Raw genomic sequence first — 15,193 nt, 5'->3', positions numbered from 1 at the left:
AGAGACTCACCTCAGAACCCTTATGGAGGACTTTAAAGGAGAGATCCACAACAATACAATCATAGTAGGGGACTTTAACTCCCACTGACTTTACTGGATAGATCTTCCAAACAAGGAATCAACAAGGAAACAGTGACTCTAAATGACACACTAAATCAGATGGATTTAATTGACATTTACAGAACACTACACCCCAAAGCTGCAGAATATGCACATGGGATATTCTCAAAGATAGACCACATAGTATGACACAAAACAAGTCTCTACAAGTTCAAGAAGATTGAAATCATATCAAGCACCTTCTCGGACATTTATACCATGGAATACTATGCAGCTGTAAAAACGAAGGAGCCCTTACCCTTTGAGACAGCATGGTGAGACCTGGAGAGTATTATGCTAAGTGAAATAAGCCAGTCAGAGAAAGACAAGTATCACATGATCTTACTCATATGTGGAATCTAAGGAACAAAATAAACTGATGAACAAAATAGATCCAGAGACACAGACGCATGGAACAAACTGACAAATCCCAGGGGAAAGGCAGAGTGGGTGGGGGGGGAGAGATTAACCTAAGAAATTATATGCATATATGCATAAACCATGGACACAGAGAATAGTGTGGTAAAGGCCTGTGCAAAGGGGTGCAGGGTGGACAGAATCAATCGGGGGGAAGGGTACATTTGTAATACTTTCAACATTGATATTTTTATTTGTTTGTTTTTAAATATATCTTTATTGATTTCAGAGAGAGGAAAGGAGAGAGAGAGAGATAGAATGATAGATCAATGATGAGAGAGTCATTGATCGGCAGCCTCCTGCACACCCCCAACTGGGGATTGGGCCTGCAACCCGGGCATGTGCCCTCACCAGGAATCGAACCCTGATCGCCTGGATCCCAGGTCGACGCTCAACCGCTGAGCCACGCCCGGCTGGGCAATGATACATTTTTAAAAAAGAAAAGATATATGCACCCCTATGTTCACTGCAGCATTACTAATAATAGCCAAGCTAAGGAAACAACGTAGGTATCCATTGATAGATGAATGGATAAGGATTCGTGTGTACATTAAACATTATTCAATCATAAAAAGAATGAAATCTTGGCATTTGAGACAACATGGATAGACCTACAGGTATTATTAAATAAGTCAGAGGATGACAAATAATGTACCATCTCACTTATATGTGGAATCTAAAAAAAATCCCAAAATAGCCCTCCCTTGTTTGTCTCAATGGTTAGAGAAGCAGCCAATGGACCAAAGGGTCGCAGGTTCAATTTCCGGCTCCAGGTGGGGCAAGAGAGGGAGGCAACCAATTGATGTGTCTCTCTCACGTTGATGTCTCTCTCTCTCCCTCTCTCTCTCTCTCTCTCTCTCTCTCCACCCCTCCTCCCTTCCTTCCACTTTCTCTAAAATATCAACAGAAAACACATCATCAAGTGAGGATTAACAAAAAACAAAGCAAACAAACAGACCCACAGATATAGAGAACAAGTTGATGGCCACCAAAGGGGAAAGGGTTGGGGATGTGAATAAAAATAATAAAAATAAAAAACAAAAAAAATAAGCATAGGACTTGAATAGAGATGCCCCCAAAATGGCCAATAAATAGGCACATGAAAAGACACTCCACACTATTCATTTGGAAAATGCAAATAAAAATCACAATGAGATACAACTTTATACCTATCAGGATGTGATTATCAAAAAAAGCCAAAACACCATAGAAAATAACTCTGTTGGTGAAGATATGAAGAAATTGGAACCATGTGCACTGCTGGTGGAAATGTAAAATGTGTAGCCATAGCAGAAAATAGTTCAGAGTTTCCTCAGAAATTTAAACATAAAATTACCATATGCCACTAAACTGTACCCTTAAAATAGTTAAAAAGGTAAACTTTGCTATGTATATTTTACCACTATAAAATCTGTAAAATAAATGCATGCACAGGACCTACCACTTAAATGTTATAATTATAGAACCAGATATGAGGTAACATCAACATGGAAGAATAAAGAATATCAACTGACTGATAGTGTTGTAGGCATCCCAATGAGATAAAAAAAACAACAAAGAGTCAAAAGGACATCATTACTAATATACTTTGTGCACGTCATGATTTTTATGATCCTGTTTCTTCAAATGTCAAATGTGGATTATTGAAGGTCATATATATTAAAGTTTTTTAAAAAGTGATGGATATATAACTGCGTATTTGTTTAGAAATGAGTATTAGAAAGTATTAGAGCATTATTTGCTCTGTTGCAAAAAAACATGAAAAAATGACGGAACCATATATAAGAAATGGTTTGCATTTTCCCATGTAAGCTGAATTCTACAACAAATTTTGCAGAGTTTTCTGTGCTGCTTTAAGAAAGAAACTTGCTTATTTTAAGTTAACTTTGGGACCTGAAGACAAATAGCCCAAATAAAAAAATGTACAAATTTTTCTTCATTTTGAAGTTGTAATCATCAGCGTGTATAGACCACTTATTGCCTTCCAAACTTGTTTAAAAGTTACTCATTATGCCAGGCGAGTGTGGCTCAGTGGTTGAGTGTTGACCCATGAATCAGGAGGTGACAGTTTGATTCCTGGTCAGGGCACATGATTGGGTTGCGGATCTGATCCCCAGTAGGGGGTGAGAAGGAGGCAGCTGATCAATAACTCCCTCTCATTGATGTTCCTCTCTTTCCCCTTTCCCTTCCTTTCTCTGAAATCAATAAAGATATATTTAAAAACAAACAAAAACTTCAGTTTCAAGTCTATATTTTTAAGTTATTACCTAGAATCAAGAGAAGTAAAAAGCTGATCAAACTGTTTCTCCAGATCCTTTAAAAGACTGACTGTCTCCTCTTCCGTTTGACTGTGTATGTGTTCAAGCATCTTGGAAGAACAAAACACAAAGACTGAATTTGGTATTTTTATTTTGTAGAAATTGTACTGTTCAACATGATTTTGAAACTAAAAGGTACTTTTTGGACTTTTCAAAGTAACAACACAAGAGAAGATGATAAAAATAAAATAAGTCACACAGTTCAACTTCAAATCCTGGTACTTGTCACATCTTTGTTGGCACTGTATACTGATTAAACTGCCAAAAAAGGCCTAGAAGATTAAGTTTTCTAAACTTGTTTCTTATCCCTTTTTGTCATTACAGGAAACAAGTAATTTTAAATAGGTGAATTTCTGTCTGGCACCATTCCTTAAATTAAAAAAGTAACATTTTAATCCAACTATTTAAAAAATATTGACTATTCCACAAACTGCATTTTTAAACAAAGAATTGTTCTTGAGATCTGTGACTCCTTTTTGCCTTTCAATTTCTCCCTTTTGGAATGGGAATGTCTATCTTATGCTTATCCAACCAATGTACTTCAGAAGCAAATAATTTACTAGTTTCACAGATTCACTCTTAAAGAAGAATTTGGCCCTTGAGCGTCAACCCAAACCATTTAGAAGACATTTAGATGAGATTTTGGTCTTAGAGCAGATGCTGGAATAAGTTAAGACTAAGTTGGGATGGAGTGAATTAATGTATTTTGCACGAGAAGGACATGAGTATGGGGGCGGAGAGCAGAGGGCAGACTGTTATGGGTTAAATTTTGTGCCCCCCTCCCACGTTCATATGGTGAAGCCTTAACTCCCATATCAGCTATAATCTTTTGAATGCCTTGGTTGTAAATTTGTTGTTGCTTGTTCTTTGTCACCAAATGAGTGAGCCTCTCTTTTGGAGGATGGAATAAGGGAGAAAAGAGAGTAAGACTCTTAGTGTAAGGGTATACAGCCAAGTAATGAGCATGTTAGAAAGATGATCTGCAATGCTCTGAGACAAGAAATCATGGTTCCTTGATAGAGCTTCTATGTCAGTGGGCTGCTAGCACGCTGCTACAAAACCAATCCCAGCAGGCCATGGGAGTTTCCCATTCTTCTGTGTGTTTCTCTGTCATAAGATTATCATGCTTTATAAGCTCTAACTTCAGTGATAGTATATCTAAGTATACACATTTAAAGAGATTATGCCCTAACTCATGATAGAATTTAATCATTAAAAATGCTTACTTTTACAGCAATACTTAATTGTTCAAAATTATTGCCTGCTATCTTTAGTGCTTCATCAATTTCTTCTGCAGTTTTAGTCTCCTAAAAAGGGGAATGGGGGCCATATATAAATGTAAAATATAAAAATAGATACTTAGACACATTATATTAGTCACAAAAACATCAAGCTACCATTTTGGTTACAAAAGCAACATAGACCCACCAAAGAAATGTGAAAATAATCAAGAAAAATAACACTGTTAATCCCACTCACCCAGAGATTAAAAACAATTAACATTTTAGAATTTTGGTTATAGTATTCTAGATTTTTTTAGGTAACTTTTTGAAAAAATAAGACTATGTCCTGTAACCATTTTGAAACTTAAAACTATCCTGAAAAATGTATCATGGCAATATATGTACACATGTAAAAATGAACAGTTCAAGAAAATATTATAATTTTGCTATGTTAACATTTAAATTTAAAGTAAAAAATACCAAGATTAAGTGCTCTCTCTCCTCCCCCAGCTCACTGAAGATCTCCTTAACAGTCTTGGCAGGGTGGCTCAGTTGGGTGAAGCATTGCCCCATACACCAAAGGTTGTGGGTTTGATTCCTGGTCAGGGCACATACCTAAGTTGTGGGTTTGATCCCCAGTCGGGGTGCATATGGGAGGCAATAAATTGATGATTCTCTCTTTCTCTCTCAAATCAATAAAAACATATCCTCTGGTGAGGATTAAAAAAAAAGGATCTCCTTAACAAAAAGATAATACTTCATTCAACAGGACTTTGGAGTTTGTTCTTTTTTCTAATCTTAAATTAAAAAAATACACTATTTAAAGCCATCAGGTGTAATAACAGGTAAAATCAATCTTCCAACATCGTTATCATCATCATCAACAAATGCCATCAGGCCTTTTGGATGCCATTAAAATAATTGTAAAAAATCACACTTAGAATTTAGAAGTGTGTACTTTATATAAGTTTCACAGAATCTGAATTCAGTAACAAAGTTCAAAGGGAAGAAGCTACATACAGGTAAATATCAAGAACACTAACAGAGTTGTCTAAGGTAGAATGGGCTGCCTTGGGAATAAGAGAGAACTTATTCAAGCATAGTTTAGAATAAAACAAGAGGTTCAAGTAAGGAATATACATTTACTTCTTACCTTTACATTTCTAAAAGAATCTGTAATCATAGGAACCTTGAGAGGAGAGGAAAGTTAAGCTACCAGAGACAAAGTAAAAATGTCTGGTTTCATCTTACTTCACAAATAAATTTTTTCATACCGCCATTACAGCTGATGAATTCAAAACAGTCCTGTGTGTGGATGGTGAATGTTCTAAACCAATAGTTAGCTGATCAGCAGTCTTTTTAAAGTCCTGAGAACAATTCTTTATCCTGAAAAATGTCAAGTACATTATTTTAAATACCAACATTATAAAACAGTTTAAATCTTCTATCCTGATTTTTACCCTCAATCAAAAATAATTCATGTGATGAATTGTAAGAACACTCACATTGGGTTCTCAATCATCTATGATAAGCAAAGAGAGGAAACAATGACTAAATACTAAACATAAATTTTTATATAAAAAATTTTAATCGAGAATTCAACTTAACAAATCTCTAAAAATACTAGCTTACAGCATAAATTGTTCTTTAATTTCCTACCACCTCTCCTTATCTGATAGTTTTTAGTAGAGATGTTGATAATCACTGAACTGTCTTAAGCTCAGTTAAAGTGAGTTCATACAAATACCAGTTATTATATATAGGTCTGGATAATTTACAAACAGGTAATGAATTTACTACATAGGTTAATTTTCAAGGAAAAAGTTCCATTTCTCATCTATTTTTATCTTTATATCCCCATATTGGCTACCAAACAGTAAACATTTATTGTTTGCTGAATAAGCTAATTGAAAGTCTGTAATAATGTTTAACATGTTACTCTCATAGAGAAAAATAGACTAATTAATTTTTAAACATTCAATTACTTTGAAAAGCGAACATCCATGTTCTTAAAAACATGAGTGGATTAGCCCTGAGGAGAACATATTCAATTCCTGTTTCAAAATAGTAAAGCTAAATCATAAAGGAAATACATCAGATATCAAGGGCTACTTCTATTTAAAACATACAACTATTTTAAACAAAACTCTGCTGAAATTAGGAAATAGGAATTCCTAACATAAGTAGATTTGACATGGAAAATTTAATTTGAAATATAGTAATCTGGAAAAAATCTGGGTGTTTGAAATGGACTCATCTACTTCTGAAACTGAAATTTCTCTTTGTAACCGTACTGGATATTATACATATCTAGAAAAGAACACAATCAGATTTTACTTGCATGATATTTAAAAAGTCAGAAAATTTCAAGTCCAGATCTCTATCTTCTCTTGGGAAATAAAAAAGATGATCTGGCAACACTGGGCTGGTCTTAACACAACAATAATTGGCTGGAGCTGAGCAGGGGCTACCTCCTTTGCAGGGGTGAACCTTCTTTCGTCTGCCACAGTCCTTACCACTCACTGTTTAAACTCAGTCTATCTCCTACAGCATGTCACCTACTGGGGTCCTATCAGAGTCCAGTGTTCAAATATGCATGGCCACTACTCACATGGGGTCAGAAAGATTCCTAAAAACCTATTCTAATCATCCCACACAAAACTTGTGGAGGAAATGACTTGTGGAATACAAATACAGGAATTGGGAGAAGTACTGGCATTCAATAAACCTGAGTTCTACTTCTGGTTGTATCAGTGACTGCTGCCAGACTTTAAGTGACTTTACTATCCAAAGACATAACTGTAACTATTGTTTGGGTTTCTGTCTAAGCACACATTTAAGTCTGGACAAAGAAGCTGCAGCACTAATGTGAAAAGTCACAAATGCTTAAGAATTTTGGGTTTTATTTGGATAGGCAATGAAGAACTATAGAGCAGGGAAGAGTCTGGAAGTGCTAAGGAGGTAGGAAAAAGAGAATTAAATAGGGGAGTAGAAATGGAAACTAAATTATGGATATGAGAGATCTTGTGGAAGTTAGAATCTGAGGGGGTAAAATGAATGAGAGATGAGGAACTGGGTGCATTACAGAGGCTTTGAAGTCATTAACAGAATTGAAAGGTTTCAAATGAGATTGTTTCTTGAGGGTATCCTATATTTTTTTTTGGTCCCAACATAATCTAATATCATATTAAATATTTTAAAAGGTTAAAAGTTATACAAAATTAGAACTGCCATCTGAATAGAATCCCAGTGAATTAATTAAGACGTTCTTCAACCCTTAAAAAGTTGCAAAGCAACAAAAAGCAAACTTTACTATTTTTCATCATGATCCATTCCAAAGTCAACCCTAAATGTAAACTTACCTAAGATCCAAAAATGATTTCAGAAAAACTATAGCAAATGCCATGGTTCTTCATCTAACAAACATTAAATGTTTACTCTGTGTCCAGACCAGGGATGCTGAAAGCAGTAAAATGTGAGGCTTATAGTCTCACAGAGGGAGACATAATATAAATAAATAGGTGCAATAAAAATGACATATGTGCTTGTCTCTAGACGGGATATGCTAAAAAAAAAAAAAAATCTCTGCATCGCTAATTCAAAAAGCATTTACTAATGTGCAAAGCCTTATAGAGGAATGGAAAAATGAATAAAAGAAACCCAAAGTTATTACTTATCCTTTTATAAATCACCTCTCAATCTACCTCTTCCTAAAGCCCTCCAATGTATTGTACTCGTGCTCCTCTCAACAGTCAACAGAGAAGTTCTTATTCTTTCTCCATGCCTTATTCTCACCCAGCACCAACAACTTCTGCTAGAATCGTACCCTCAGCTGTTCTGAATCTGACATGGTACTCTTGCTTTCCTTTTTTATTCACTTTAAATAAGGACAAACTAATATTGCTTCCTTAGGAGCTGAAGTCTCCATTTCATGAACAGCTAAGAAAAATTACAAACGTAAAGAGCAGTCTATAAACAATGGGTTAGAAACATTGATCTAAGAATGACATTTTATCAGTAGTACTAAAATTACTCTTATTACTCTTTCAGAAATACAATGAACTTTAAATACTAAAATAAGTGTACATAGAACATACTTTTTAGGCTGCAGCTTGTCCATAAAAGAACCTTCTTTAACATATCTATCTATTGGGTAGTATCCTTGTCTCGTATTTATAGTTGTAGCAGCCTTAGGACAAAATAAAAAAAACAAAAACAGAAAGCCAGTCAATAAATTCTATTTATGAGGAATTTAAACAACTAGTAGTGTGCCATTCACAGATAAATTTGATAATAACCTTAAAGATCCTCAAATCCTCATTAAATAAAAAAAAAAATTATACGTATATGATATTTTTACCCTATTTTAATTGGTAAAGAAATCAGTAATTTGGCAATTACAAATTAAACAGAATATTAAATTAACTAAAACACTTCATTCTACCACAATTCTAAAGGAAATACTTTAAAAATTTACTGTAGCCCTGGCTGGTGTGCTCAGTGGTTAGAGTGTCTGCCCTGAAGGGATGCAGGTTTGATTCCTGGTCAAGGGCTCATACCTGGGTTGCAGGGTCAATCCCTGGTCCTGGTTGGGGTGCTTTAGGGAGGCAACCAATTGACGTGTCTCTCTCACAATAATCTTTTTCTTTCTTTCTCTCTCTCTCTTTCTTTCTCTTTCTCTCTCTCAAGATCAATGGAAAAAAATATCCTCGGATGAGGATTAACAAAAACAAAATTGCCCACAATGAAGGCTTTAATTTGTAAAAGTATGTAATTCCAAAACAGGCATCTTCTAATATGTACATGTTTTTGGTACTATTAAAACTTGCACAAATTTATATATATATACGTGCGCACGTGTGTGTATGTATTTTTACCACATTTAACCTGAAAACCAGTTAATCCACACCTAAATAACCAAGAGTTGACTAGAACACTTATTTTAATGGTCTTGAAGCTTGTAGAGAACTTTTACATACTTCAGATTTGACTTTTACAATCCTATGAGATAAAAGCAGGTATTATTTCCATCAGACAAATAAGGAAATTCGGGCTTAGTGTGACAGAACTAGGATTGCATTCCACATCTTCTGCCTCCACAGTAATTGTCTGCCACACTGCCACAGAAAACAATACAAACCCTCATCATCTGATCGCTCATTAAGAGGAACATTAAGAATTTAGAGATTAAGACAACTTTCCTGAAACATTATACTACCTAAAACAAGTTCCATTTATATTTATAGCAAATGTAAACAATGTTCATTAAATTTTATTTTAAATAACTGACCTATTCTCATTATTATGAGTCCATAGTTTTAGTTCTAGTGCAACTGTACTATTTTTCATGCTTCTGAAGTTAACATTAACTTTAGGTACTGTTTTGTTTCTTTTTTTATATTATGGCATCTCTACAAATATAAATTTGATGACATACGAAGATTGGGGGGCAGGCGGTATTCAAAATTTGCTGAATGGTATTGATGTAGGAAAGAAGGGTACAGATTTGTATACTTCACTAAAATAAAAATGAACAGAACCAATTCTCCAAAGAGTCAAAATATGTATGCTGATTAATGTATGACCTTAACAGTGTATTCTTCTTGACCACTTTGAATGGATGGGAAAAGCTGTATCTTTTGTTAGGCCTCTTGGCTTAAAGACTCAACAGTAAAAATGCAACTAAAAAGTTTGTAATCAGAAGTATGTTTTATTTCTCTAACATTTTTACCTTTAACATTAGGTTGCAATGTATTCAATATGAAAGATGACAAAACTTACCTCACAAGCAGGGCATATAATTGTGCAGTATTCTTCAGTTAATAAACACAGTTCACAAAAAGCATGTCCACACTGAAATTCATGGTGGTGACCTATTGATGAAATTGTGCATTAATCTTTCCACGGTTTGTTAACATTGTGCAGCATCAGTCAGAGGAGGAAGTTAAAGGGATTTTCTTATATAGGAAAAGATATCAGTTAGTTAGAAATGGATGACTTATTACACAAAATTCAGGAGAACCTACAGAGGTAAGAAGGTGGGAGAAACATCAGAAGAAAAACCAGGTAGAGTTATGTAATACTGTTTGCATTAATTTAAGATAGTTTTTGGTACCTATGATACTTTCAATTTGCCATATCTTAAAGTCATACAAAGTGCTCTAACATACCATCATTGGCTCTGTGTAAACATCATGGCTAAGTAGGCTGGGCATGTTATATGCAACAGCCTACTTCAGTTTCCAAGTTCAATACTTTCTACTTGATCATACTGCCCTCTACTAATTTACATTTTCCATCCTGTGAAGAGGACAGGGAGGGCAGATATGAGACACTAGCAAGATTCCACTCAGAATGATCTAAGACACTGGCAAGGAGAGAAGCCAGATGCTACTACTGTCACACACACGACCCACATAAAGATCATCTTCACAAACCTAGCACTTATGAGGGAAATACCATAATCTTAACTGAAAGCCTATTATCAAGATTTTAACATTCTAAGTAGAATTTAAAGTTTATCATAACAGGCATATTTTTAGCTATGCAACTTCAAAAGTATGTCTATTGATTTCAGAGAGAGGAAGGGAGAGGGAGAGAGAGATAGAAACATCAATGATGAGTCGTTGATCAGCTGCCTCCTGCACGCCCCCCCCCCCCCCCCCCCCCCCCGGGGGGATTGAGCCCACAACCTGGGCATGTGCCCTGACCAGGAATTGAATGTTGATATCCTGGATCATAGGCTGATGCTCAACCACTGAGCCAGGCTGGCTGGGCTAAAAGGATGTCATTTTAAAAGACTTTGCAAGACAAAAAGGAAAGGGAAAAAGAAACTAGATAAAATCCGTCATCTTTTGTCAGCAAAAAATTAGTGTTCTTGCTGATTAATAAGTGCATGCCTTTGATTTAAAAAAGAAAGCTTTAGTTTTTAAGCCAACAGCAATATCTGTAACTTGTTTACATCCAAGCTAACTTTTAAAGCTCTATTTAAATTCCAGAGATACTACCAAAGAAATAAAAACTGTTTGAACTGTTTCATACTTATAAAATTCCTTTTACAGTACAAGTCAAAATAACTTGTGGTGTATTACTGCTTACAAAGGGGAAAGCACTTTCACAATTCTAGATGCATAACCACCACCTTTCCAACTGAGTTATTTCTAAGCATTATAACACAAATGCATGGACAAACCAGTGATTTTAAAAGGTTGTGTTCTAAAACTTTATTTTTTAATAGTTAATTTCCTTCAAACAATGGATATTTTCCATCTAACAGTCACAACCAAAACACAGATCAAGGGAAAGGTGGTCTCCACCAGGAAACACAACCCACAAACTTTCTCTGTACACAGGTTCACATCTCCCAAACTGTGTCCATCTAGGAGGGACTAAGAAAGCTGATGGAATGACTCACTTTGAAAGTACAAACATTAGGCAGTTACACAGGGTAACAACAAGACTTTTCAGCAACTCCAGGAGTTGAAATTCAACAACTCATCCCTGCCAGAGACAGATAATGCTAAAGCATTTTAAATCACATTAAAATACTGTAACTTGAACCTGTTTTCACTTGAGTAGAATCTAAATTAGCAGATCAGCGGGAACCGAAAACTGCTCTAAAACATAAAGTATAATATATATAAAATAAAGATCTTGTCTACAGGAAAAAAAAAATTAACAGATCAATAGGAAGGTGGTGCATTTTTTCCCTTGTCATACAGAAAAACCCAAGATGCATAAAAGGAATTCTTCACGGCTAACTGAGCAATAATTTCACTCCCCACCAAAAAACACGACTCTATTATCTGTTAATTCAGGAACATTTCACAGTGGTCTACTTGTCACTTCCACAACTAAAACTACACAAGAAATTCAAGTTCCATTACTTCCTGACCACAAGGCAAAAGGTTAAATTCTTACATCGACTCTTTCGTGAACCTGGGACATTTTCGAACTGGTACTCGGGAAAGTTCACACGGTCCTTTCTTAGAGTCGGGAGAGGCCGCGACAAGGTAGGCGCCACGCCCCCTCAACTGACCTCGGGCGTCTACGCGACCCTTAGGTAGGCGACGGGAGGGGGATGCTGTGCGACCGTTTTCACGTCAGTCCCGGCCCACGCCAGCCCAGCTGCTCCCACCTTCGCAGGCCTAGCTGTCTCCGCGCCTGCCGCCCGAGACCGAGCAAAACTACAAAGCTCACCCTCGGGCTCCTCACCGGAAGCTCTGGTCACCATTCTTTCACATCGAGTGCACTGAACCTCAGCAGCTACCCAGGGCCGACCCTTCCTTCCCATCTGCCGACACGAAGACAGGGTGACCCTAGCTGTCGAAGATTCTGCCGCCATCACCGCCGCCTTGTAGATCCTGGACTGTACCGCGTGCCAGTCCCGGCGTCCCTTGCCCCAGCGACCAATCATTGAAGGCATCACTGCAGGTAGCCAATCAGCGGGCTAAGAGATTAAAGCCCGCCCCCCTTCGCCTGGCCACGCCCCACCGCTTGACCACGCCCGTGGCCGTGCACGTGCCGGGAGGCTGTTTTCAGTTTTACCCAAGCGACTTCATGCCAAGGAAGGACGCCAGGTTTTCAAGGACCATTTACTTTCAGACCTCTAACAAAAGCATCACCCCCTGAGCTCTCAGTGCCTCCAAGTCCAGATTTCATGTATTACTACTTACACTGTTGTTGACCTCGCAGGCAGCAATCAATCCTTATATTGAAGGGATTCCCCTTTCCCTTGTATCTATCAGTGCCAGAAATCCTAAACCTGTAAAAAAAAAAGTATTTTAATCTCATGTTTGAATCACCTGCTAGGGATTTGAGGGCTTGACTACTAGTAGTCTCGGTGGAGAACTGTCAGTGGCTACTGGTAGCGAAATTCAATTAACCATTTCAAACTAAGGAGTGGTCATCCTTACTAACAGTTTTTGAGCTGGGAGTGGGTGGGGAGGCTGAGAATTTATAAAGAACAGGTTTCTAACCTCTACCTAAAACAGCAACTTCTGCTTATGTAGCTTGTGGTAAGTGCCTGAGAGTAGAAACAATAAAAATCACTGCACTCTGGGAAGATCATGCCAGTATGGTATGAAAAGCCTTCCAAGAGGACAGGGGGTTTGCATTAGATCTTAATTTACAGGAGTAAACAGAGGGAAGGAGGCATTCCAGGGAGAAGGAACAGCCTAAGCAAGGGAAAGTAGGTAGGAGATGCAGTGGCCTCTTTAGAATTTAACTTACAGATCATTTGGCCAGAGTATTAATTTCCTTAAAGTGGGTTTTTGGGAGAGGTTTGTTGGAGTTGAATTTTGGACAGTTTTGAATGTTGGGCTAAAGAGTTCGAACATTACCCTTCAAGCTGCAGAATGCTGGCTAAGTGTGTGACCAAGGGATGGAGTCCTCTGGTGGCAATGTGGCAGGTGTATTGTGGGCAAGCACCTGAAGATGATGGCAGGATGCCTTCAGCAGTTAAGAATAAAAGCCTGTAGATATTCCTTCTTTTCCTCTCTTTTTTTTTTTTTGAAATATAAACAGAAATTCAAAAGCTCACCCTTGATCAAAAATCTTTATGCTTTGTTGCCCTCAGGAAAAAGTACAGATTCCTTACTCCATCTCCATTCTACCTATCCAATAGTTTCTGCTACTAATCCATAATGAAACTCACAGTACTAATAGAGCCAATGTTCCCATGTAACATGTTGAATCTTCTACAGTTTTATGAGTGGTTTTCCCTGTTACCCTATCTGGAATGCACACTCCTTCCTTTTTATTGAGTTGTATTCTCCTCATCCTTCATGGCTCAGCCTTTGAACCTCTGAGTCCTTGAAACCTTCACATTTCTCCCTTCAGTCACTACTGCTCTAGCAAGTTTCCATAATCTCCTTTTCCTCTAGGATATCTGTACTGCAATTTGAATAATGGCAATCTAATTGCATAGGGATTCTTCTTGGGTCATAATATGCAGCTAATGTGGTCCAGTGCAGAGAAGTCACCTGTGAATATCATCAGGTGTGCTGGAGAGAATTATGGCTTTGGCAATTCCAGAAGTTAAATAAATCTTGGATAAATCAGTACCAGTGAGAAATACAATAAATGTTTAGACTCCATATGTTGGGTTTTAGTATTTACTGGGTCCTCTTAAATAGAGCAGCCATAATTATTGTCTTAACATGTAATTTAGATTGTTTAAATCCTTTGTCTGGAATCCTTTAGTGGCTTCCCATTGACTGTGATAGATCCTTAAAATGGCCTTCAAGGCCTCTCTAGCTTCAATTTGTATCACTTTTCACTATGTACCAGATACACTGGCATTTTTCAGTTCTGTAAGCAGGTCAACCTTAAGACCTTTGCCTGGAACACCTGTCCCTGCACTATTAAAAAATTATCATGCCTTGGCTGAATGGCTCAGATGGTTGGAGTGTTGTCCTGTACACCAAAATGTTATGGGTTTGATTCCCAGTCAGGGCACATACTTAGGTTACTGGTTTGATTCCCGGTCGGGGAGTATATGGGAGGCAATGGATCAATGTTTCACACATCAGTGTTTCTCTCTTTCTCTCTCCTCCTCTCTCTGTCAAATCAATAAACATATCCTTGGGTGAGGATAAAAAAATATCATATTTTAGCCTCACAAGAAGGAATAAAGAATAAAATTATGAATACCTATGTACCCTCCAACAAGTTTAAGAAATGATCTAATTTTATCCAGATAATCTGGTTTTATTATGTCTGGCCATTTACTCACATGTTGGGCAATTCTTTAAATATTCCTCCTTATGTCCTTCTAAGATAATTTTTCTTCTTCAAGGACGTCTTGAAGAAATGTTTTTAGTGAAGATATGTTAGTGGTGAATGCTCTTGTTTCTTATTTGGATAACAATGTATTTTTATCTCATCTTCATTCTAGAATGATTTATTAGTAACAAAAAATTCTAGGTTGGCAGTTATTTTTTCTCAGACTTTGGAGATAATATAATACGTATTTCTGACTTCTGTTGTTGCTATTGAAAAGTTTGTGGTAAACCTAATTGTCATTCTGTATAGGTAAGTTGTTTTTCTTTGACATTCTATATATTCATTATAATCTCAAGGTGTAGATATTTATTTACCCTGCTTGGGATTGATTGCAATTCCTCAGTCTGAGCA

The 15,193-nt window shown here is 36.8% G+C and overlaps 1 protein-coding gene across 1 annotated transcript in view; it reads right to left on the bottom strand.

The window, feature by feature from the left end:
• The window catches only part of RNF17 (ring finger protein 17), a gene marked incomplete at both ends in the record, with an annotated part of 108,657 nt that extends 96,256 nt beyond the window's left edge, over nt 1–12,401 (bottom strand). Inside the window, 6 exons of the mRNA XM_081126669.1 lie at nt 2,784–2,884; nt 4,061–4,141; nt 5,332–5,443; nt 8,155–8,246; nt 9,839–9,930; nt 12,257–12,401. Coding sequence (XP_080982795.1) covers nt 2,784–2,884; nt 4,061–4,141; nt 5,332–5,443; nt 8,155–8,246; nt 9,839–9,930; nt 12,257–12,401 — 623 coding nt within the window. The remainder of the gene's footprint in view (nt 1–2,783; nt 2,885–4,060; nt 4,142–5,331; nt 5,444–8,154; nt 8,247–9,838; nt 9,931–12,256) is intronic.
• Between the last annotated feature and the right edge of the window lie 2,792 nt (nt 12,402–15,193).

This window comes from Miniopterus schreibersii (genome assembly GCF_964146895.1).
Source record: "Miniopterus schreibersii genome assembly, chromosome: 2".
NCBI lineage: Eukaryota > Metazoa > Chordata > Mammalia > Chiroptera > Miniopteridae > Miniopterus > Miniopterus schreibersii.
Note: the sequence above shows the minus strand (reverse complement) of the source record. Positions and strands in the feature narration are given on the sequence as shown.